The following is a 27,659-nucleotide window of genomic DNA, read 5'->3' as shown; positions in this document are numbered from 1 at the left end:
ATGGGGATCAACATGTAAATAGTCTATCATTTAAGTATACTTACTACAAAAATTGAATACCCAAACATGTTACAATTTTAAAACAAATATCCCATAAATTCACAGTTAAAACATTGATTTGATTATGGAAAATCTATAAATAATACATAAAATCATAATAAAAGCCATAAAAATAAATTAATATTGAAAATAGGTAGTTATTATTTTTAAACTGTATAGGTAAAGGTTCTAAGTACTATATTTTCTCCTTTCCTGTAACAAAAACATATAAAACATTTAAATTTTAGTTACTCTATCTAACACAATTGTTGTCACATAGGTAAAGATTAGTTGACACTTATGATGATACAATTATAAAAATTGAACTTTAAACCATACTGAGGAATTCCCAAACTTTGGGATGTGGTTTAATTAGTCTCAACAATGAAGCATGATAACTCTCAATGTAGTTATTTGTCCTTATTTCCTGATTATATACTGAGACATTTTCAGGGCTCAATGTTAGAAACCAATATCTCCAAATATAATCAATTAAAAAATCATTTAGCTGCACAGCTAAATCAGGGAAATGGTTTACATATTCTAAGACTTCATTGAGCTAGCTCAAGTTAAGCTAACAATTAAAACAAAAATTTTTGAACGTTGAATTTCAGCAATCAAAGGAAGTTGTAACATACATACCATATTCCACAATAGTGGCTTGTTCAAACGACATGTTTAAGAAATGTTTTGAGAAAATTAAAAGAAAAATAATTCAACAAGTTGTATAATCCAGAAAAGTACAGAAAATGTTCTATATATATCATTATGTATAAATATTTATATGTTTATATTACAACTAAAATACCGACTTTTGTATGTAATGGTTGGCAACACTTTTTGAGTTTCAAACTGTTATCAGTCGTCGGCTTCTTATCATTTTTCGAACAACTGCCTACGACCACGGACTAAGATAGTATGGACTGGTATCGACTACCTTATCAGTGGCCCTCAAATGTTTCTAAAGCCGCCGTAAGGTACAACTAGGGGTAAAAGCGCCATCTACACGTGTGTTATAAAAACACAATAATTTTAATTAGACAACACAATGAATCAAATTTTCAAAATAATAAATATTAATAATATTATACTGCACAAATAATATTATAATTTATAATGTACTCAATACTGACTGACTACGCAAAATTGAAATGTTTACAATTTTTTAAGTAATAACTTCTAATAAATAATAAAAATGTATTTATTGTTATTAATTAAATAAAAAATACACTTGAAAAAATAAAAATAATTAATATCAAATTAAGTAGGAACAAGTTTGGTTAATTTTTTTTTTTTGCATTAACCTTTGGTGTATTCTTATTTGTTATTAACGAATATTGTCTCATTCGCATGATTATGAAGTTGGATATTATAGTTGTTATTATTATTCTATGTTGTTATTAGAAGTATTAATTACTGATGGATCAAATATTGATGGAATTGCACCTTTTTTCAGCTTAATTTGTGTCCTTTGACCCAATACCTGAAGGTATACAATCAAAATATTTTAATACCTAGTAGGAATATATTATATGTTATACAGATATAAATAACCTATCTGGTGTTCTTACTTTTTCTATTTTTTCTTTATCTTCAGATAAACATTTAGGTACAGCATAATTTGTAATAAAATCGTCATTGAAAAAATGTTCAGCACATACATAAGTAACCTGACGCAAATAATTTCCATTCACTTTAGAAATAATTTTGTTCCAAGCATCAAAGTCAGAATCGTATACTTTAAATAATGGAACATTGGATGTTTTGTTAAAACTAGTGCACTTAACAACAGAACAACGTCGAGGCATTTTAAAAACTGTATCAACATTTATTAAAAGAGCAACTACGGACAATATTAAAATTTAATATTCATAATGTCGGTGAATTTCGGTGACCAAAATTTGTTCAAAATGACAAAATATAAACATCTAAAATCTAAATATACAATATTAGTAACTTTATTTGACACTAGGAGCGCTTTTACCCCTAGTTGTACCTTTCGGCGGCCTCTTAGGACGGGGGAGTGGCGGTGTCGAAACATTTGAGGACCGTTCCTCTACTACTCCCCAACCATGTCGATACCAGTCCATACTATCTTAGTCCGTGCCTACGACTCAGTGTCTTGTTTATTGAGATATGATAACTTAGACGGATATAATCTATAATGAACGAATGGATCTTCGCAGGAAAAAAATTTTTGTGTCCGTATATAATATTGCCTACATTTCGCCCCTTTTGTGCAGCTATCAAAATGTGATAACATAATTTTCATTATAAATTATATTATATTTTATTATAATTAGATTTAATGGTTTTATATATTGCTAAATTGAAATTCAAATAGTTAAATAAATTTAATATAATACACAATTCGATAAAAACACGATATACACTTACGGTCGTCATTTATAAGCTACCATTCAATAATTAAGAAATTCATTTTTTTAACGCTATAAGAATGATCGTCATATAAATGAACATTTAAAATATTTTAATGAAGAAACGTGGTTGTTTTTCAATTTTTTTTTTTTACGTTAATTGTATTCATATCCTCAGTTTGCATAGGTTTTGATTAGTCTGTAAGTGATTTACTAATTTTATTGCAATGTTTTAAAATATATTTTAGCTGATAGAGAAAATTTGGCAAGTAGCAATATTATTTTATATAATACTATTGTACCATCTATTATACTGGTTCCTATTCAAAGAGTATTAAATGATGTTCAAGATTCTGTGAAAGGAACAACATAGTAACGCTTACACTATGAGTGTTCAATTATAGGCCAAGTAGTTAGTAAAATGTATTTATAATCTAATTTTGTATTTGAAATACTGGGAAGATGATTTTGCATTAAAAAAAAAAAAAAAAAAATACAAAATATAGCCTAATTATAACATTTCTATTATATTTTCGCTTGAAGTATTCGCAACGAATTGTGTATTATTAAATTTATTTAACTATTAATGCATTTAACTATTTTAATTTTAATTTAGCAATATATAAAATCATTAAATCTAATTATAATAAAATATAGTATTATAATTTATAATGAAAATGATGTTTTCACATTTTGATAGCTGCAAAAAAGGGGCTAAATATAGGCAATATTATATACGGACACAAAAACATTTTCCTGCGAAGATCCATTCGTATAATGATACAGTTATCAGAATAACATGATTTTTAATCAAATCATTTGAACAAACAATTCAGCACCAATTTCAATTAACTAAAATAATTGTCATTTTTCCACCTTTAAAATTTAATAATAAAATAAAATAATTGTTGAATATAATATAAATATAGTTGTTATGATACTGTACCTAAAGGTCATTTTAAACTTAAATATAGATTAAGAAGTAAAAAAAAAAAAATGAAATACATCAGATTTGCATAGATGATTTTTTTGTCATAAATAGAACCATTTGTGTCTAAATTCCAAAGAAATATATTTTTAAATAAATATTAGCATGCAATAAAATAGTAAAATATAATGTATTCTTTATATCAGTATTCTTATTATATACTTAGGGGAGCACAATATCAGTATTTCAATTTAAAAAAAAAGCCTAATCTAACAAAGTATAACACAGTAAAAAGAAATTCATTAAAATTAACTTAATCTAAAATTATTATCTTTACGTAATACATTCATACTAAATAATTTACACATAAGTATGTGATGTTCAGTGGCACCGAGCTCTCAAAAAAGTATTGTTGTTAAATTTATTTTCAGAAGGTACCACCCACCAAAAATATTCAAACCAAACCCGTGGTTGTTAAAAATGTAAAGGTTATTACTATACTATTATAATACTTTATGATACTATCAAGGTTATTTGAGCTGCCTTAAGGACCTAATGACCATTAGACACCTCATTTTAAGCAATTGTTTTAACAACACTTATTAGGGGGGTTAGGCGCCACTGATGATATTCAATCAATTTAAAAAAAAAAAAAAATTAGGATAACTTTAAAAATTAATACAAATAGCATAAATTATTGTATATAATACATATTCTACTATGCACAGCCTGTATAAATATTTAGAGTACAATCACCCATACCACCCAACAAAATATAAAACCAAATAACAATAATTATAAAAAATTGTATGAGTCTCAACTGTGAGAAATTTGAAAACATAATATATTAGTTAATTTCTAGGGATTTATTATTTTTCGGAGGAAAAATAAAGTCTAAACTCTTTAACCCTAGCTCTACACCTAAGAAACACGCAGCATTTGCAGGGAATGCTCGAAGCATAACTGGTGTCACACCGGAGTACAATGCTTTCAGTCCTTCTTCTTTGTATAGTTTCGCAAATACATCTCGAATGCCTCTTGGGTACATTCCTTTGGGTGCTGCAAGTATATAATGATATCAATAAAAAATGTTGTGAATAATGTCACAAATATCTTTAAATTAGTCTAAATATTTAAAAACATTTTATTAAGTATAAAAATTAATAATATACATTACGGTGAATAGTTTATATCCCTATAATTAACATTTTTTGAAATACAACGTAAATGTAATTGTTATTTTGAATTTACATATAAAATTTCATAAAAATTAGAATTTCAAATGTAAATTATAAGAACAAAAAAATTGAGCATATTATTTATTTTCGATATTATTAAATTGATAATTATAATTTAAGATTATTATAATTATATTGCTACAATTACAACAATAATAGAAACGCTGTATTAAATTTTCAAATGTTTTCGTCCACAAATAATTATTTTATTACATATAAATTGAAAAAAAAATACATTCTAAAAGTACCTGTAAGTACTATAATTAATTTAGTACTATTTACTATAATAGTATTAAATATACATAGAGGAGGAAAACTAACCGATTTGTAAACGACTCTTGAGTACGTCCGCAGGCATAGCAATTAACCAATTCAGTATACCAGCCATACCTCCAGCAAATATTGTGTTTACGAGTCCTTCCGAGTTGTTATTTTTTTGATATCTCACTAATAGTTCATACGTAGTAAAATACACACCACACGCAGGAATATCTGTTAACAAAAGAAATATGAAAGTAATTTATTTTTTAAACAGTAGATATTATATAATTGGATTAATTAATGTAGGTAATTCATAAGCTAATAAATGAAAACTGAAAGATAAAAGATCTTTTTCATAAATCAAACTCCACATTATCAGTTTAAATGATATGGATAATTACTAAGGTGTGTATTTAAATGTTCTAAAAAAACCTCAAAAATGGCATTATAAAATACTATTCAACACACTAAAAAAACGATTATTTAAAAAAACGCTCAAGGAAATTATTACTTTAAATTAAATACACTTTTTATAACTTATATTATTAAACTTAATTTAAATGGCACCATACTTATTTTTTCAATTGTTTAATTTATATATAACTTTTCTGAACGTAAGATTTTTACGATTACTAGCTTAATTTTGTATGATTATATTATGTAATAAATAGGGTTTGGAAATTATAGGAACCAAAAACTGCAAAATATGCATGCAAATATACACATAAAAAAAATTATTTATTCATTAAGTTTATTACTTATTTATTAATATACACAAAAAAAATTAAAAAACCTAGATTTAAAAAAATTGTATTATTGAAAACTAAAATATGGCGAGTATAACTAGTTGACATTTGAGATTTAATTGAACTGAAAAAATAGTTAAATAAATATATTTTCATTATTTTTGAATACAAAATAAATAATTTGAAATTAATACAAAAATTCATACAAATATGCGAAAATCTATTAAAATTGATGAAATATGCACTTTCTATAAAATTAACAAAATATGCATGATTAATTTTCAATTTTTAAACTCAGCATTGTATAGCTCGGATATCTATCAAGGTCTGCTATAAATCAAAAGTGTATAGAACAATAACTCCTATAACTTCTGAACCCAATGAATAAAATATTTATATATTTATACCATGATATAAAAAAGGTTCAACTATATTAGTACAATTCTTTAAAATTAACAGTGAAGTGCAAGGTGCAACTGTGGTATCTGTCATTAAATGTAAAATATACAGTATAAGAGATAATCTGATCTACATCTATAAATTTGCTAATAATATACTGAAAATGCCTTTAATATAAATATATTCCCTAAAAATTAAAAAGGTAATAAAATGCAAAATAAAAGTTGCATTGTAATATTCTTTGATACACAAGACAAATATTGTTGTCGTGCTTTCTGATAAAACTTAAATTTACATAAAAATCGGAACTTTAATAAATAAACAAACTAATTTACAGTACCTATTTATTAAAATATGAGGAAAAATCATACAAGTATGGGTCAATTTACACATTCAATCAGTTTAATCAAGATGTTTTGTCTTCTTGTCTTATTTTTATTATTATTATGTTTTTTTTTTATGTATATACAGTGAAACCTCTCTAAAAACGGTATCACATGGGACCAAACATTTTTCTGTCATAGAGAGGTAGAAATTGCATATATTATTTGCACAGGGATTATTGACATTTTCTGTTATAAGAAGGATTCCGTACTGTAGTTACAAGATAATTTTTATCAAAATTTGTAGATACACAAATATTTATTAAGTAGCCAAAATGATATGTGATTGTTATTATTATATTATTTATTTATTATTCTTCCATACTTGACACCAAAATAATGATCCCATGTAATTCCATAAATTGGCGTTCATTTATTTAAATATATTCTATAATATTTTGATAAATCAATCTCATGCTGGATATTTTTTTTATTTTTTTTTGGTTACTGTAAATTGGGTTCCATTTTTAATTTTTTAATTACATTTTGGCATGGGTATATTTTATACATACACAATTAATATAAGTAATTATTTTATTATAGATGGTATACTATACTATCTAATCTAAAACTATTATTTTTCAATAAGCACATAATGAAATTTTAACATTTAACATTTAAACTAATTTTAATCTATTTATACCACAACCCAATTTACACCGTTCTAAGCACCTTTAACCAGTATTGACTAAATAGGTTGAGCATTACACCAAAATGCGTGTTATCTGTCTTGTGTGTGTGATACATAACAAATTGTATGCTCAGCAAATCAAGTTTAGCCCCATTAGTTAAAAATTAGAGTGAATTGACTTCTTATAAAATTTAAAAGTAAGATTTTTATCTAGGCAATAACATAAGCTTTTTAATATATTTTAATTTTAAAAGGAGTTGTATTTTAAAAATTGTAAATTGTTTGTACATCTTAAAGAACTCATAACCCTCTTTAAAATTAAAATACAATAACAAAGCTATAATATTTCCTATGTAATAATCTTACCTTTAAATGTTTAAGAGGTTAATTCAATCTAATTTTTAAATTAAAAGAACTAACAGTGATCTGCTGAATGTTAAATTTAGTATATTTCTAACTTATAAGAAGGAGACAACAAATGTTGGTGTAACATATTCTTAATAACAATAATATTATATAAATACGTATACAATATATAGTATATGCAAATACCTATTATAATATGTAATAGTAGTATAATATGTAATATAATATACAACATTTTTTTTAAATTAGTTCATATATCTATATAATACTATTTTATTTAATATGTAGTGCCAAACAACTAGTATCCTTGTAATATACAACTGATAAATTTACAAAGTATAATTTAACTCCCACGACCAATATATTAATCAAGTTCCTGTTTAGTTATAACAGGAAGGAAAGTAAAATAAGATAATAACATTGAATAGTCAGACATTTCATTTAGTCGTGAATTATACAAATTAAATTAAATTATTATGATATATTATATTACAAGTAAATATTTTTGTAAATTAAATAATTTTTAAAAATACATATAAAATGATTTATAGCAAGTTTTATTTATTGTGGTATATTATCGTGATGGGTGTTTTTTTTAAGGTAATTTCACTATGAAATTGTTCATTAGTTTTATTTTTCCAATTTTTATTTATTCATTATGCAATAAAACTATACTATGTATAGTTATATAGATATTGTTTTTGATAAAATAGTAAATAAATAACAATTATAGATATGATTACTTAAAAATAATTAACATATTCATTCAACTTACAATAACAAATCTTTGGAATGGAAAAATAATTGAGTAAATGTAAAATATAAATACATTGATAAATAGAATATAAGGATATTTTATTTTTGGGATACCAAGAATTGTACGAAAAAGTTTGAATATAGTTATCAAGAAACTAAGACCAAAATAAACTAGTATAAAATACTAACGATAAATAAAAATAATCATGTAAAATTTAGTTAGGTTAGGTAGATGTTAGGTAGACCTAACATAAAAGATAAATTTATCTTTTGAAAAATAATAGAAGATGCCTAATGGATCTATTGAATTATATTCTTAATTAACTTTTTAAATGCAAAATTTGAATATAGCAATTTAGTATGATAAATATTAAATACCAAATAACATTTTAAATTTTTTATTAGGATAATTTATAAAGGCATCATATTATTTTAGCCTGACAAATAATATGATATACCTATACATAGTTCCATGGCTTTTTACTATTTCAGAGATGTCAGTAGGTCTGAAGCTCGATTAAAAATTATAACAAAATAGTTGATAAATAGTGATTATAAATTATTATATTTTGATATACATAATCTAAAATTCAAAATAAAATTGTAATAGTTATATACTTATATACAAGGTTTTGGGATACAATGCACTGAAAATGATCAAAATGTGCAGAAAATTGTCAAAATATGCTTAAAAATAAAAAACATGATATTAAAATTTTAGAAATAGAATGACAGAAACTCAAAAATAAGTAGGTACATAAACATATTAATAAAAATAATTTATACATAGGTTTATTAAATATAATAAATATATTGATAATAAATAGGCAATATTGCATGCTTTGGGCCTTTTCAAACTATTGTGAAATAAAACAGCTTAATTAAAAAATTGGCACATTTACTGGGTTTAGAAATAAGAAATAGTCTGATATGAAAATATTGTGATACAAACACATATTTACTGGTTTTCATTTCTAAATATAATCTAGAATATATACATCAAAATTTTACCACATTAAATTGTAGTTAACAAGATTTCAAGGTTGATTAGAAATTCAAAAATCATATGTTATTGTTATGTGTCATATTATACCTACCATCAGTACAAATAAATGTAGGGGAGAGATTTAGGAGCCATGTTTCCACCAAAAATTTCAATAACCCTCCCAAACATTTCTACATTTTTTTTAAGCTTATTTAATTGTAATTAGTGGAGCTTCAGCCTTTCCAAACATCAAACTCTATTTGGGCCTATTTTACTTATCCATACAAAACTTATTTTAAGAAATATTTTTAAATGTTATCCAAATATGAATTTTCCTGCAGTTTAACATGAATAAAAATAAAATATACACTAATATGATAAAAACTGTTCAAATATACACTTTTTCAAAAATATGGCAAAATATTTATAAATATAATCTTTGTCTTCAACTTTTCAATTTCATCAAACAAATTTATAACTAACCTAGAATAATCTACCCATAAAAAAAAAAAAAACATAAGAATGCAAAATTTCATGAATCCTACATAGAAGTTTTGAAACCTCTTTACATGATAATAATTTTATTGGCTTAAAATATTGAAATAAAGCCAAAATCTTAAAAACATTTATATTTTTATTGTAATATACCAACAATTGTTATACAATTACAAATACTACATATTATTAACTATTTGATTTTAAGTGTGAAAACTTAAAAAATAATTGTTCATAAAATTAAATGCATATTAGGTTATTGATAATACATTTTCCATGCTTAAAAAGTTTTAAATTGATTAAACGTTTTAAGAATTATAAAAATATTATGTTGACTTTAAGACTCTGCAGCACATATGCAGTGGCGGCGCTAGGCGTGGGCGGTGTGGGCCATTGCCCACGGCCTCACACCTCAAAGGGCCTCGCGTTCCATAGGGCTTTATAATTAACCATAGAGAAATATGACAGAAGTTAAAAAAATTTTTAAAAGGGCCTCTTTAAGTCTACTTCGCCCACATGTAACTTTTACCTCGCCACGCCACTGCACATATGTTTTGTTGCTATTAAGTGTGCATTTGTATAATTTTTATATTGTGTTTTAATTTTAAATTAGATTCAAATGTAACTAAAAAAATATTAGATATTTTAGAACTATACAATATAAATATTGATTATTATTTTAATAAATTAAAGCAGGTTCATCTTTTAGTTTAATTTGTTAAATAATATAACAATGTTATAACTTTTTGTTTGATAGAATTAATTTTTTATTATTAAATATTTTTTATTTATAAGTATAGAATTTATAAATATATTAATAAGATTAAAATGTTTCTTAACAAGACTAACTAACTAACTTTTTTATTTCTAAATAATGTCATATTGTAAATAAATGTATAATTGCTGATTCTTTCTAAATCTTGTAAATGTGTTGTTGGTTATTTTATACACTAGTTTGTTTTATATTTATTTTAAAGTAAATAATAAGATATAATTTTTTTTTAATAATTTCGAAAATGCCTTTAGTTCAATTAGATAATGGAATATTTTTTTTATCATAAACTGGTTATGAAATTACATCAAATTTTATGTTTTGTATTAATTTAAAACTTTGTTCTGCTCCTGAAATGCATTTTATACTTAATTAAATGTCATATTTTGCTTGCCTTAATAAAAACAGTAATTATAATTAAAATTAATAAACATTTACATATTTTTCATTCTAATATATATTCATGATAAATTAATATATTAGCATCATCTAATTACCAAGCCATTTCATTTTTTTAACTTACAATTTCTTATAAAGCATCATATTTGTGTCATTAAAATTTTCAATGACCTTAATACTATAAAATTCAAATATCTTTTAAAAAATATAAATCAATTTTTTTTAATGAATATATTTTTGTGCATGACTTATATAACACATACATTCATTTTTTATGATTTTTATTTAAAACTTATATGATATTTTTATGGAGATAAATACATAATACATTTTGATTTTGAAGCAGGTAAAAAGTTCAGACATAAATTTAGAATGGGCCATAGATTGTCCAAGAGCATGTAACTGTAAGAACATAGATTTTATTGACTTACCAATAGTTAAATGGATGTACAGTGGACTACAAACTGAACCACATACCTCATATACACATAATGAAGTAAGAATAGTTTAATAAGTACTTAAATAATTTTTAAAATTACTTAAATCAAATGCTCTTAATTAAAGGTTATTGAAGAAAATGAAGAAGAACAAATAGCTCATCACAATTCACAGTTTTTTAAAACTGCCTTATGTATGTTTATGAATGTAACAAAACCAAAAGAATTTTTAAATTTTCTTCCATTAGACACAGAGGTAAGTAAATACAGTTTTTAATAAATTTCCTCATGAACATATGAATATAGCTAATTCGAAGAGTTATTGGATTAATTCCACAAAAATTTAAAATAATATATTTGAAAAGAATAAAAACATCTGGTATGTGTGTAACACTCTGCTGTACATTAAGTGCCTAGATAGTCCTTGTAATAAATGTGTTGAATTTGAATTCAATGATGTAAAATCATTGTATACGAAAAACAATTCTGAGCAAAGACGATCTATCAACATATAAAAAAACTAAGTATTTTTGTAGAAGATGAATTTAATTTATTTATTTTTATGTAGTGCTTATTCCTTATAAGCACTACATACTGTTAAAGGTTAGGTTAGGTTTTTACAAAAAAAATTACATTTGAAAATATCATTGTATATATTATATTTAAATATTTAATAATATACCTTCTCTAAAAGAACACTACCTACAAGACAAAATTTTTTTTTTAATCACAACAAAGTAATTAAAACCGTCATTCTTAGTTTTTTGATATTATGTTCTTTCATACAAATTCAAACTTAAAATGTCTATAAAAAAAGAAATTTGTCTATGTATTTTTAAGATTTTTTTGGACATGGTATGAACTATTTATAAAATTTCTCATTTTAAATTTTGATTTCTTAACTATATAAATAGAAAATTACATAATTTTTAAATGACCAACTAATTCAAACAGATCTGAGATTTTGATAAAATTCAGACGCTCATAGAACACTCATTTACACTTAACTTTTTTTTTAATTTGCCCTATCAACAAACATTTTATGAAGAATGTTGTAATACAATTTTAAATTTTTTGACCTAGTAAAAAAAATGTTATTAGCAATAATTTTTTTTTTTAAAAAACAATGAAATTCAAAATTTTATCACGCCTACAAATTTCTTGAAAAAATCATAATATTTCGAAAATGTTATAATGCATAGAAATTTCGAATATAAACATTCAATAAAAATTTCGTATATGTATGATAAAAGTTCCAGTAAAAACCAAAATCAATTTCTTCAAAAACTAGTTTTGCGTAAAAGTCTCGAGTTTTCCTAAATATATTTTTTTTCTGACGCAATCGAAATTTTTTATTTAGACTTCCTTCCCCGCACAGTACCAACTAGACTCAGTTTTCTATCAGAAAATATGCTGTTGAAAAAACCAAATATATTTCTATTGTTCTAAAAAGTGATAACAGAAACAAAAAAAAAAATAAAAACACACACACATAGTAAGATCAATACACTTAAGTATTTCAAAATCTAAAGTTATTAATTTGGTATTTGCTAATACAAAATAATAAACTAATCAAAATTTAATGAAAAATTATGTACATTAACATTACTTTGAACCAATAACCTTTAAAACTTATAATTTTGGTTTAGTTTTAGATTTCAACACATAATTAAATTTAAAACATATAATAATAAATTATGAAACATAATAAAATATATCTATATATTTTTCAGGCATTAATTTTATTTCAGACAACTGATTCAGACAATATTACAATAGAAGATGATATTAAGCTGCCAAAACTAATTTCATTTGAAATTCATGGCAATAATAATCCATCAAAAATCTATATTACAGATAAAATGTTCAAATATATGGATAATATAAAATATATAAACATTCAAAGTGTATCATTAGATAAATTAACTTTAGATAATAATGAACCAATTCCAATAATAGATACTAATGTTTATAAAAAAGAAAATTCATACGCATTTAATGAACTTTCACCAGTCTTACCTACGTATTTACATAAAGAATATAACCATCATATAAAAAACCGTTTGATATTTTTACAGCCCAAGGATATTGACATGATTCCTTATGAAACCTATAAGAAAACTAAAAGAACAGTAAAATCCAATAGCCTATTTTTAATCAATAAAGATTTGTTGTTTTTAAGAATTACGAATTGTGATCTAAAAGATATATCATGGGATTTATTTAATGGATTGGATTTGTTGGAAACCCTTATTCTAGATAACAATGCTATTGAATACATTCCAGATTTTTCTTTTTATGGCGCTAGTGTACTAAAAAGTTTATCTTTAGCTAATAATAAAATTAAACATTTGCAGACTACTAGTTTAGCTGGTCTTCTTGATTTGAATTATTTAAATTTGAAAAACAATGCTATAACTGTGTTATCAGAAACAACATTCCCACCATTACCAAAATTAAAAGTTGCAGATTTAAGTAATAATCCAATTGAAATAGTGTATCCACATACATTTGAAGTGTTAAATGCTACAATTGAGCTTACGTTGGGAACAAATAACACACTACTACATTTACATAAAAATGCATTTATTGGTTTAGATCGTTTAGAAAAATTGAATTTAATCGGTGTAAATGTGACAATTTTAGAAAGGCCCTTTATGATTGGACTTCCTAATCTTGTAGAACTTAAAATAAAAGGTTCCATACAACATATAGCTTTTGATGCTTTTTTTGAAATACCAAACATTAAACGTCTCATAATCAGTAATTGTTCAATACAATCTGTGTCTATGGATTCATTTTATGGAATTTATAATTTAGAACATTTAGATTTGTCTTATAATCAAATCAAAGAATTGCCTCCTGGGTTATTTGATCAACAATTGTCTCTCAAGGAATTAATTTTAAATAACAATCAACTGATTGATTTACCAGATGATATATTTAAAAAAATATCTAATCTTAAATTAATACGATTAGATATGAACTCACTACATTGTACATGCAAGATGAAATTGTGGGATATTTCATTAATGACTAAAAGTGTAAAAGAAATAAATAAACATAATTGCAAGTGGAAACATTTAAAGAAAAGATATAGCTGTACAATTATAAATACAACTACATATATTTATAACAAAAAATTAGAACCAATATGTTCAAGTCCAACAAAATTAAAAGGAAAGACAGTTTCATATGCTTTGAGAAAGTACATGGATTGCAATAGTGAATCGTACAGCAAACATAACATGAAAAAAAATTATAAAAAACAAAAGCTTTATAAACAAGTTAGTGAACAAGACATCAGACAAAATACCACAACATTAAAGACTATTTTTTTTGATTTTATTTTAAATCATACAACAAGTATCAGATATAATACCATCACAACACCAAACATAACAGAATCAACACCGGAATCAATAATTGATAATAAAGTATTCATTACTACAGAAAGAAGTATACGTTTGAACAATGGAACATATGTAAGTAAGTTATTGTTGAAAGAAGAAATTTCTAAAATGAAAAGAAAACATAAAGCAAAAATTCTGTTTTAAAAGTAGAAAACAAATTATGAAATTAATATTGAAATACTCACTATTCATTTAAAATATAATATACATTATAATATATTATTAGAATATCTGTAGACTAATTATTATTTTTAAAGAATATTAACAATAAACAATAAAAATAGTACCAAATTTAAGAGTATAGTTATTGCATTCTTGGAATTTTTAATGGTATAATATAAATATTATTATATAATAATTAAAATTAATTACCTCTAAGCAATGTAGCACATGTTCCTTTGTATAAGCTTTTTATTCCACCTTCAGTGTATAAGTTTTTAATAACACTGATTGGGCCATCATATTTTTGGTGACCCAATTCCTGTACTTGTAAAATACATTTAATGCGTTCTCCGGGTACCATTATGATAGCTGTAAAAATACCAGAGAATGATCCAGCACAAAATAGTTCTGAGAGAGTTAAATTTTCTTTTTTATCTCCAGTGGATGAAAAAATTTTTTTCCCCAGTCCAAAACCTAAGAAACTTATGGCAAATATTGGAGCTACGCCAGTTATTGGAGCTGCCATACCTAAAAAATAAGTATGTTATAAATGTAAGCTAATTAAAACAAGAATATTTAAGAAAAAAATATTGATACACTAATATTATTAAAATTATAATAATTCATGATTAGATTTTCAAGCTTGACATTTAGTTTTAGCTTAATTTTGTGTTTAATTATTATTCACGGTTATACAAATAATCATATAATATGTAGCATCGGTATTCATGTTGTATGCGGTCTACCGTCTGTTTCTACACGCCATATGCGGTCTACTACTCATTTGTCGTCTATCACGCATGCAGAGTCTACCACATAGTTAAAAATATGAATGAATACATAAATGTAGGATTACAATATATTTATTAATGTAGAATTTCAATATAATATTTAATAATGCAAAAAAATATATAAAAATATGTAGATAAATATAATTAGTATATGTATTAAAAACTAACTGACAAAAAATGTAAAATTATATAGAGATATGCATTGTCAATCAATTTAAATTAGGTACAATATAATTTCACATCTATTAAATAACAATCAAATGTGTTGTTATTCTTGTTTTTTAGACGCCACCATTGTTACGACAAATACGAGGGCAGCAATGATAGAGATGTATCATGCATTTTTTTAATAATTCAAAGTTTAAACCATAATAATGACCAAAAAAATATACATAAATACGCGGCAGTAGATCGCACATGACGTGTAGAAACATACGTGGTAGACGACAAGTGTGTGGTAGACCGCATACAACATGAATACCGTAGCATCTACATTCGACATTAAAATCATGTGAAACATATTCTATACATTTTGTAAAATATTTAAAAATCATATTACAAAGATAACTATTAGCAAAATTTAAAAATATGAAATGGCTAATAAACAAGTTTAATAGGTATTTTGAATTTTCAAATGTTTCGAAAGTGTCCATACAAATATACAATATTTTATACAAACTATTCATAATTAGACATTTATTTAAGTAATTTGTGAAATAAAAGTGGTGTATTATACAAAATCCAATCATTGAGGTCAACTTATATATTGTAGTTCCTTAATATTTGTCATTAAGAAACAGTTCTATAATAAACAATAGTCAGTGCTCAATTTATATTAATATTTATAAACCAACGTTATTCCTTAGTCTTGTATGATTACTATTAGGGCTGAACCAATATACAAACCGATATTGATTATCGGCCGATATTGGCAATATCGGTTTTATTTAAAAACCAATATTTGGACCGATATGAAAAAAAAAAACAATTTATCATACATAGATTAAATATTTGATTGTAATTATTAATGATATTTGATATTAATTAAACACTTAAATTGTTATAAAAATACTTAAAACAAGGAATGTTTAATAACTGAAAAAGAGAAAATTATTATTTTTTAAATATTATGTGATTTGTTTTTTATTATAATTTTTATTTGTTTTATTAAAAAGTTAAAATTAAACTTATAGACTTTAGTTAAAACTTAAAAATGTATAACTTAAATTAATAAGTTATAATTTATTATCAACTAACAAGAAAGAAAAGTGTTCATTTTAAGTACCTATTTTAAATTTTTAACTTTTATATTTAATATTTAATATTTATTATTTATGTCAACTGTGTTAACTCTATTTGTATTAAATATTAATTGTATAATATAAGTAGTAAGAGGGGCACTTGAGCACACTTTTATTTTTTTATCAATATTAAAAATCATAAAAAAACATAAACATTAAAAAAACCGACCTTATATTTTTATGTTAAAAATTACAAAAATCTAGACTTATCTGTTAAATTTACAAAAAATATAAACTATTTTTAAACGAATCTAAATTTATATTTTACTTATTAAACAATACAAAAAACATTATACATACAGTTATAATAATGATAACAGTAATTCTTTTTCATAAAATGTACCTTCTATATTATAAATTTTATAATAAGCAACATTTGATATAAAAACTTTTTCAATTGTAAATATTTCCTTAGACCAATTTGTTTTTAATTTATTTCTATATACATAAATTATTGATGATAATCTAACTCTATCATTTATCTCAAATTTAGGTATAGAATTACTAATATCATAGTTTGATCATAGAACTCTTTTTATCAGTACCAGTACTATACATTGTTATGTTATATTTGATTAGTAATTGTTTTAAATCTTTATTATAAAATTATTTTCCTTTATCAACATGTAATTTTTTTGGTACAATATATTTAAATATTTGTGAAAATGCTTCAGATACTTCCAATCCAGACTTTATCATCAAAGGTATTGAATAAACATATTTAGAAAATGTATCAATAACATTAAGAATATATTTAAAACCATTATTAGCCTTATACAATGTCTTATGGTTATCATTAACTTTAATTATTTAAATTTATTTATTTATTTCTTAAATTATAATTGGGATCAATGTTTTTTGATTTTGGTCTATAAAAACAGTATAAATATATTTTCCATTTATAAGGAAAAAATTTATTAAAGTTTATAATTCTGAATAAAATCAAAACATAAATGACCACATATAGGTGGATCATTATAATTTTGCAATTGTTCAGTGTTGTAATATAAATTATCTTTTCCTAAATAATTTACGATTTCTTTAATTGAAATTGAATCTCCATAAGAGTCAAAACATACCTTTTTCTTATCATTTTTTAACCACACCGCCCAATGTGAACCAGGTTGATTAGAATAATTTAAATTCAATATTCCACATTCATTTTTCCAAGGCACTGCAGGTAACTCATCTTTCATAAAACAACCTCTAAATTTTTTTATATTTTTTCCTGCTTCAATAATATCATAATTAGTTAATGGTTTTATTTTTTTTTAGTCCTAAACCAATTTGTAAAGTCTTAATATTTTTAACATTCTCTTCCATTGCTTTATTATGTCTTTCTGCTTCATCTCGTTTTAATTTTTTATCTTTTGCATCGATAATGGTATTTGCAATAGCACTAGCACCTCCGGCTTATGCACTAAGGGCTCCTATACCTGCTATAATAAGAGATAAAAACCCACCTACTTTATCCTTATTTCCAAATTGAGATCTTGTAATTTTTAATCTCACACCTTTTTTATTATTTTAAGCATTAATTAGTTTATTTTTTTGTCTATCAGTTAAATTAAATATATTTTTACCATTTCCAATCTGTGTATGTTTTAATTGAATAACTACATCAATCTTATTTTCATAAGCTTTTACAAGCTTTTTTACTTGAGAATCATTCAAATCTAAATTCATTTAATAAGAATTAAAATTATAAAATTAAATTAAACCCATACCAAAATATCTCTTTGCTTTCATTGTATTTGTGGTGACAAAAGCAGCTGTTTTTTCACCTATAGATGCATTTGAATCTAAAAATCTATCCCATGCTTTATTTTCCAAAATTTTATCTCCAATATGTCTTGTTTTAATATCTTTGTTTTTTATAAAAATAATCATGTTCCATTGATGCCATATCTAGTTTATTTACTGGTTTTTTATTTTTTTCTTAATCAGTAAAAGGACCAAGATACTTATAACCAGGCCAATGTATTTCTGGCATAAATTTACTGTTAAAAAGATTATTCATAAGACCTGATCCTTCTACAATTTTTTCAGGCAAACTTGTTACATAAGATATTAAATATTCTCTAGATGAAAACTTAAAAAAATATCTGGGTTTAAATGATCTAAATTTTATAAAGACAAGTAACAAAATAATGATTTACTATCCTACTTCAGATGAAAAATATATAAATATAGAGAAACAATGTGAATTTGGATTAGGTCGAAATGGTCAAATCCCGTTAGGTACAATATTTATAGGTGTATATTCATTAAGTGAAATTGAAAATGTATTTAATTAATTCGGAGCTAAATTTGTGGAGGATTTTCCTAAAATAAGGCTTGAATTAATTGAAGGTTTTATAAATATTACAGCCTCAATCGGTCTATGTCTTGATGAATATTTATCAAATTGTTTAGGCTTTGATTACATTGGAGACTTTAAAAAACAGATGATTCCTATAAATAAAACATGGCCTAAAGGGAAAGGAACAGAATTTGGTATTGAGTATACAACACCAGACATTGCTTACACAGTAATAGGATTAAAACCACCAACATTTTACACACAAAGATTCTTAAAAGATATAAATGGGATTATTGAAACAAAAGATATCAAAACTGTAATAGAAAAGAAAAATTACAGTATTAATCAATTGAATAAACTACTACCATCTAATATAAAAATCCAACAAACAAATAACTATATAACAATTACATCTAAAGATTATTATTTATTGGATGAAAATCTAAGGCTTAGTTTAGGATTTGATGATAAATATGTCTATAATCATATTGGGTCGGATAGTATACATGGTCAATATTTTATAAATAAACTTTTGGAAATACATTGTAATATAATTGAAAAATCCATTTCTAACCATAAAACTGAACAATATTTGCATGAAGACGGTGATATCTTATCTGTGATGTTGAAGGACAATATATAGCTAATGATATTAAATATATTCCTCTAAATGTAAAAGATTTTAAATATATTAAATTCTTTATCTCTGATCAAGATGGTAATGAAATAAAAAATATTGAATTTGTCGCTTATTTAATCCTGAAATCATAAATTTAACGCGTGCCCGAAAAAGGGACACGTTATTATTTAAAATAATAAAGTTAATGTTTATATTTATTTCTAATTTTAACGCGGTTGTATAATTCGACCACATCAGTTTAAGTTTTAAATAGCTATAAATAGTTCTAAATAGTTTTGGATAAATACAAATGATAATAATATCATAGGCATTAGATGTCAAAAATTAATTTTTAGAGTTTTTAAATGATTATAAAAAATATAGTAAAAGATAGATCTAAAATAATCTAACGCGTCCCCGAAAAAGGGACGCGTTTTTAATTATAATTATTATAAATAATCATATTAAAATTTTAAATGGAAACGTATTTAGAAAAAAATATGTTAGTTTATAGAAAAAGTTACAATTATTATACAAAAGTCAGTTTTTGTTTACTAGCTTTAAAATTGTTTCTGAGTACAATTGGACCAATTGGATATTTTTTATTACCTTTATTTACAATGTTTTCATTATTAAGTGGAATTGTAAATATTTTTGAAAAATCTTATAAGCTTAATGAAAGAATTATAGAAAACAGAATTTTTTATAAATTTTATAATCAATTGACATTGATGTATAAGTCTAATAAAATAATCGAGGATAGTATATGTTTAAAAGAAGCAAATTTTAAAGAAACTATTAACTTTTTCCCTAGAGAAAAATACATAAAGCAGACACAACTTAACGGCTAAAAGTATACAGTATAATTAAACATTATATTAATTTATATTCTTATAAATGGGAAATATATATTGTCTTAAATGTAAAAATGTAATTCTTTAAAAAGTTGTTTTATTAAAACATAATATTAACTAATTTCTAGTAATATTATAATTTAATATAATATAATATAATATGTGTTCTTAAATATACCTTTTTCCATTTCATTACAAACAAAAACCCGTGGTCTAATAGTTAATGCGACAGCATACATCCTGCCAATAGCGGATTCGGATCTCTCTGATTTTTTTTGGGGTTTTTAACTGTTCTTATAGTAATAAGTGCCGCCGCGCGCTCTTCGTAGGAGCGAGGTCAAATGAAAATATTACAATAAAAAAAAACTCTAAAAAATGAAGTTTTTGATATCTAAAATCATGACCGGTTTTTCCGACCATGATATTATATATTTGATACATTTTTATTTCTTTATCTTCACCTTTATAAATTACAATATTTAAATTTTTAGCACAAACAATATTTATTTGAATATCTAGTATGCTTTCTACATTTTTAATATCAACCAATATAAAACCTTCTTTGTTATATTCTGTTAACATTTTACATAATTCTAAAGCTAAATCTTTTTGAATTTTTCTACCCATCTTCAATTGCTTAATTTTATTTTCATCTAATTCATGTCCTAAAATATTATTTGTTTGAGTAGATAATGCAACAATAATAGCTCTTGGGCAACATAAATTATCATCATTTTTAATCTGAATAATACTTCTTTTAGTATTGATATCTGTTGATAAATGTATTATTTTATTGCGCTTTGCTCCTCTTAGTATATTTACTACTTCAACTTGAAAAATGGTTTCTGTAATATCAATTTCTTCATTTGAAGTTAATAAATCATTAATTATAGTTTGTAAGTTTATTAAAATATTCTCAGATCTCAATCCAGTATATATAGGAGTTTTTATCTTTGGATTAAATAACGCAATACTTATTTTATCATATTTTTCATATGCAGAATTGTTTTTAGCAACCTTTAACATTTCATTTAAAGTTTTATCTATATAATTAATTTTGTATTTTGTATTACTTCGTTTTAGATCGTTTATTAATGCTTCTTTAAAACTAATTTTATAGTTAGCTTAATGTATCCTAAATCTTGTATTCGATTGTGTATTAGATTGAATTACATCTATCAACTCATAATTTTCTGGTGTTCTTTCTGGTGAACTGTTAAAATAATTTTCTTCAGTAAATAATGATTTATCTAATTTACAGAAGGGATTTTTATCTATATTTTTTAATGAGTTGTTTTTTTGTTTGAATAAACTTTTATCTAACTTACAGTAGGGATTTTTATCTAATATTTTTAATGCAACTTGTTTTTTTATATTTTCTATTAAACAATCTTTTTTCATTTTACAAACATTTTTTATATTGTATTTTTTTGCTATTAACTTAAGCTCAGATACTTTAATTTTTTTAATATAATATGATTCTGTGACTGCATTTTTTATTTTTATTTATAAAAGAAATTTTTTGTTTATTTTATTTTTATATTATTGAATGAATTTATTTTTTAACAACAAAATTTATTTTTGTGAAATGTTCTCTTTGGATATATTATCTAACCTCTTTATGTGATATTTGGATAGCAAATGATTGCTATAACATCTTAAATAAATCTTTTTCCACATTCGCATATTTTAAAATCATTATTAACTGTGGTTTTCATACAAACCTTACACCATCTTTGGTTTTTAGTAAATTCATTAGGCCTCTTAAAATCTTGACATCTTGGACATAAAAATACTTCCCCTGTTTTTAATGATTGCAACAATCCTTCATTATTTTTTATCTTTTCATAAAGACCAATAATTTTATTGTTCTTGTTTTGATCCATTGTTTATATTTTATATTTATAGAGAAAATTTTTTTAATAATAATAATAATACATCTACTAGTTTTATATTGTTTAATAGGTAAAATATAAATTTAGATTCATTTAAAAATAGTTTATATTTTTTGTAATTTTAACAGATAAGTCTAGATTTTTTGTAATTTTTAATATAAAAATATAAGGTCGGTTTTTTTTTAATGTTTATGTTTTTTTTTGATTTTTAATGTTGATAAAAAAATAAAAGTGTGCTCAAGTGCCCCACTTACTACTAATATAATTAAATATTTATTAATTATTTAATTTAATCATTATATAATATATTAATATTGATTATTACAGTATTACTAGTTACTACTCAGTACTTATCAGTAAGTATTATCGGCTATTTTATAATATCGATTCATGCTTTTGGATAGAAATTCAAAGTTTTGAATACATCGGTTATCAGATTTAAATCTGCATAACATATCGGTTTATTGGTTATCAGTTAAAAGTGATATCGGCCCGTCCCTAATTATTATAAATATTATCTATAATCATTATGGAAATAAAAACGAAACACACCACGTGGCAATTTGAAGTTTAATTTCTTGTACTAAAGTCACTGTTATTATCTGTGTGTTGTTTAAATTTTCTCATAATAATTTGGGAGTCATCAAAATATTGTGAACACCCAAAGGAGCCATGGGATGAAAAAGTTTGAATAACTCTGCTATAAAAAACTATAATTGATATTAGTATTGAAGTATCTACAAAATATAATAGTCATTAAAGTAATTCACTTATCTCTAATAATAACATTCTATTAATAATTTGTTTTAGTTATCGGGTTGGGTAATAGAACTATTATAAATAAATAAAATTATAAAATTTTTGTTGAATAACAACTAGTGTTTCCATCTAAGTAATAATTTTATCAAACTATCTACACTCTATAAATAAACTGATTATATAATATAATTCGATTTTAAGATGTAGACTTACATTTAAAAATTTTTAATCAACGTTTAAAGTTTTCCAACTTAATACCTTAGAAATAATGGTCAAGAGGATTCAAGATAAATTGTAGTTATTACAAATATTGTATTTTTAAGTATTTTTTAAAAAGGTTTAATAACTATTACAGTAGAACCTCTATTGTCCGCCGCTCCAGTTGATCCAAGCATAGTATTATCGATATAAATACTATGTATGTAATTTAAAAATACAATTTGGATTTTCCAATTTATAGTAGATATATAAAATTAATTGCTAATTTAATATTTTCCTTATTAGTCTTAGCTAAGTCTAGAATGTAATTTGCTAAACAAAAATCTATAACTGACTTTTTTCTATGTGATGTGAAATATAATACATTTCTAATATAATCTTGTATTTAATATGTTAATAAAAATGTTCTGTATATTCAGATAATCCGACTTTTTTCGCGTTCCTACCACACCCCTAGTCCCATAGGTGATGGATTAGAGAGGTTCTAAATCTAATTTTGTATACGTATTTTTTTTTTTAAATTTAAACAAATAAAATATCATACATTTACATTTAAACACTTATAAATAATTACTGATAATATAACTCAAAAAATATTCTTTTGATTTCAGATATTATATTTGAGATATCTACATTTTTTAAACTTAATAGGTATGTAAAACTATTATATATATATACACTATGTTTAACATACTATGCATATAAAAAAAAATAGAAGAATACTTTTAGTTAGTAAGTAAAACGTTTATTTTTAAGTCAAGAATCTGTGAAATGGTCTTTAACATTCAAGTTACCTAATTAATATAATACTTGGTATTTTTAGCATAGATCACAAATATTTGATATTAACAATGAACAAATATATTGCAGGGAATATGTTCCATAAAATGGGAATATATGCACATCAATGATTCACATTAAATTAAACAATAATGTTGGTAGGTACACTACACACCTATACCATTGTCTTTAATAGTATATTATTATACTGAGTCTTAAATAATTTAATATTCTACTTTTACTACATAAAATATGTAGTATACTTACCTTTATATAAACCAAAAAAACCTTCTCTCTTAATAGTTTTAACCGCACAATCCCATGCACCATTGTAAATAGGTAATTTACCTAACTGAGCTGGTGGCATTGTTTGTAATCTAACCTAAAGGTAAAAAATAAAATAATCAGAAAAATAATAAACTTCATAATTGTATGTATATATTTATATATACATATATTAATATATATATTTTATATTCTTTACATAACATAAATTGTGTACATGTAAATTTTTTTCAGTAGATAAAACACAACAATAAAATTGTTTTTCATGGATAAAAGTTCCTTGTACCTATACAGTGAATTCTATAACTTAAAATTATTTATCACAGGCAAAAAAATAACAATTTTCAAAAATAGACATTAAGTTTTAAATTATTTCCTACTATATTTATACAGGGTGATTTTTTTATCATGAACCACTCAAACACCATACACAATAAAAAATTATGTGTTTTAATATTTTTTATCCTTATAATTTTTTAAGTTTTTTACTTTTTTGAATGACAACCTAGAGTTTAAATTTTATATTCCAAAGCAGAATATTTTTATAAGTATTTTGATACGTAAAAATCGAATTTTGGACGAGTAGTTTATGAGTTATAAGTATTTCAAGTTTAGACAAGCGGAGTAGTGGACAAACATTTTGTGGGGTAACCTCGTACCACTCCACTCCGCCAATCTAAACTTTAAATACTTATAACTCATAAACTACTCGTCCAAAATTCGATTTTTACGTATCAAAATACTTAGAAAAATATTCTGCTTTGGAATATGAAATTAAAACTCTAGGTTGTCATTCAAAAAAGTAAAAAAACTTAAAAAATTATAAGGATAAAAAATATTAAAACACATAATTTTTTAATAAAAACGTTGTTTTTTTAACAACATGAAACTTTGTAAAAATATATTTTCAAAAACATTGATACTTTTTGAAATAATGAGTGGTTCATGATAAAAAAAAATCACCCTGTATAATATAGTAGGCATTTGGTAAAGCATCATTCAGTTTACGCCTAGTAGCTGGAATCTTGTGACTGAATAACTGAAACTGTTTCTAATTTGTAACTTACAAGTGGAATCAGAATTTTATGTGTTTAGGTGTATTTTGAAAAATAATATTTAAATAATTCATAATTATATGCATAATAAATAATCATCGCTTATAACTTTATTAAGAAATTTAAAAAAGTACAAATATATTAAATTACTTTTTAATAAATATATAAAATAGATAAATAAGTATTTATTTAAAATATTTCACAAAATTCAAACACACCTATTAACATAATGTATGATGTATTTCTGCATTTATTTAAACAATTTTAACCGTTAATATAAATAAAAAAATACATTACCCAGTATACTTATAGTCAATGCCCAATAAAAGTGAACAAATATTATAGGAATAGAGAAAGTTTTAAAACTAGAACTCCGGCAATAGAATCTTATGTTTTAGATTCCTAAATAAAATATTTTATTTTCAATTATATTTATACAAGAAAAACTGAAGAAATACATAATATTATGATTGTACAAGTCTACTACATCATATTGTTTTACATTATAAAACAATTTTAAATTAATCAGTTAGCGTTAAATTAATAGATATTTATTAAAAATTATACTATCAAAAATAACATTATAAAAATAATAACAATAATAATTAGTACATAAAATTCATATCATATAATATAAAACACATCAAATAATATAAAAAATAAGAGATGCTGATTAATTTGTGTTTAAATAATAATTATAATAATATTAACTAGCAAAATAATTTTCTTCTTGCCAGTTCCTCAAACAGGCACAAATATAAAAAGAAGATGATTTCGACAAAGTATTATTTTTTTTGCTATTATAACTACATGTTATATTCTTATTTAACTGTCAATATGTTGATAAATATACATTTAACTACCTACCTATAAAATATTACAGGTATACTTCTCAAGAACTAAGAACTGTGGTACTAATTCATCAGAGTTACCAGACAAGTATAAAGACATTAAAATATCAATGGTCTATGATTCAAATAATTCCACCCCTATGAATGTACAAAAACTTAACACATTATAAAATTCTCTCATACCTAATAAAGATAAACTTGTATTATTAGCATATTCACACATGACTTATTAGTTCTTACCGAGTCTTGTGAAGCATTTATTAGCCTAATACATCCTAATTCATAAGAGATCATTAGTTCAATAACAGAATGTATTGTGGTTAACATACTTTAATAGTGTCTAATGGATGACCCACTAACACTGTGCACACACCACCAAAACCACCAGCTAGAAAATACTTGAACGGGTTAGTATTCCCGTCGGTGGACATATTAATGTTAATTATAGTAGAGTAGTAGTGATTAAATATAAAGAATTTGTTAAAAATGTGTGTATGAAACTACTGAAACTATTAAATATTTTACTATATCACTTTTAGTTAGACATTTTTGGTAACAGGTTGTATTAACGATTACACTTATCATGTTTTGTTATTATCAATAAGGTCATAATCACTTAGGTCTTAGAGTCAGTAGTAAAGTTGTACCACTGATCATATAAAAGAGTATAATATTATAATAATATAATAATTTTATAATGGAGGTAACGAAAACAAACGGTTTGCAGACGGTTTATTGATACTTGATAGTTGATACCACAAAATATACGTCTTGAACACAATCATATTATATAATAATAATAATAATAATAATCATATTATTATTCTACATTGTGACGTATGGTCACAAGATTCGATCGAGACTTGAATAATACAAATTGCAATGCTGATATGTCGTAGTAAAAAAAATGCATAATTTATACAGTTTTAAAATTGGTTGCATATGTTTATTACCTAAACATTAAATTTTATTCAATTAAGAATACTCAAATATATATCAATGGCTTAGTGCACATTTGTTATAAGGCACAATATTGAAATTGTGCAGGAGAGCCCATTTTAAATATTAACTTTTTTTAAGCGCGCATAATATAAATAATATTTACACAATTCGTTTTTCTAAAATGAAATTAACTTAAAAATATATGTAGATTCCTATTA

General features: G+C 23.7%; 1 protein-coding gene and 1 pseudogene across 2 annotated transcripts; one reads left to right on the top strand and one right to left on the bottom strand.

Moving 5' to 3' along the window:
• Positions 1 to 750: 750 nt before the first annotated feature.
• On the bottom strand, positions 751 to 27,061 carry LOC107163192 (carnitine/acylcarnitine carrier protein colt, mitochondrial). Of its 2 annotated transcripts, none has more exons than XM_015510476.2 (5): positions 26,829 to 27,061; positions 24,576 to 24,690; positions 14,999 to 15,316; positions 4,905 to 5,075; positions 751 to 4,404 (listed from the first exon to the last, which is right to left on the bottom strand). In XM_015510476.2, the coding sequence occupies exons 1-5, from the start codon at positions 26,928 to 26,930 to the stop codon at positions 4,193 to 4,195; spliced, it is 918 nt and encodes a 305-aa protein (XP_015365962.1). In that variant the 5' UTR covers positions 26,931 to 27,061; the 3' UTR covers positions 751 to 4,192. The 2 variants fall into 2 exon arrangements, with proteins under 2 accessions (XP_015365962.1, XP_015365963.2); XM_015510477.2 differs by having other exon boundaries at positions 26,740 to 26,876.
• On the top strand, positions 7,822 to 14,917 carry LOC107163191 (uncharacterized; annotated as a pseudogene).
• Positions 27,062 to 27,659: the final 598 nt, after the last annotated feature.

The sequence above is a fragment of the Diuraphis noxia genome, unplaced genomic scaffold, assembly GCF_037042655.1.
Source record: "Diuraphis noxia isolate RWA-SAM2 unplaced genomic scaffold, SU_Dnox_SAM2 contig0001, whole genome shotgun sequence".
Taxonomy (NCBI): Eukaryota; Metazoa; Arthropoda; class Insecta; order Hemiptera; family Aphididae; genus Diuraphis; species Diuraphis noxia.
Note: the sequence above shows the minus strand (reverse complement) of the source record. Positions and strands in the feature narration are given on the sequence as shown.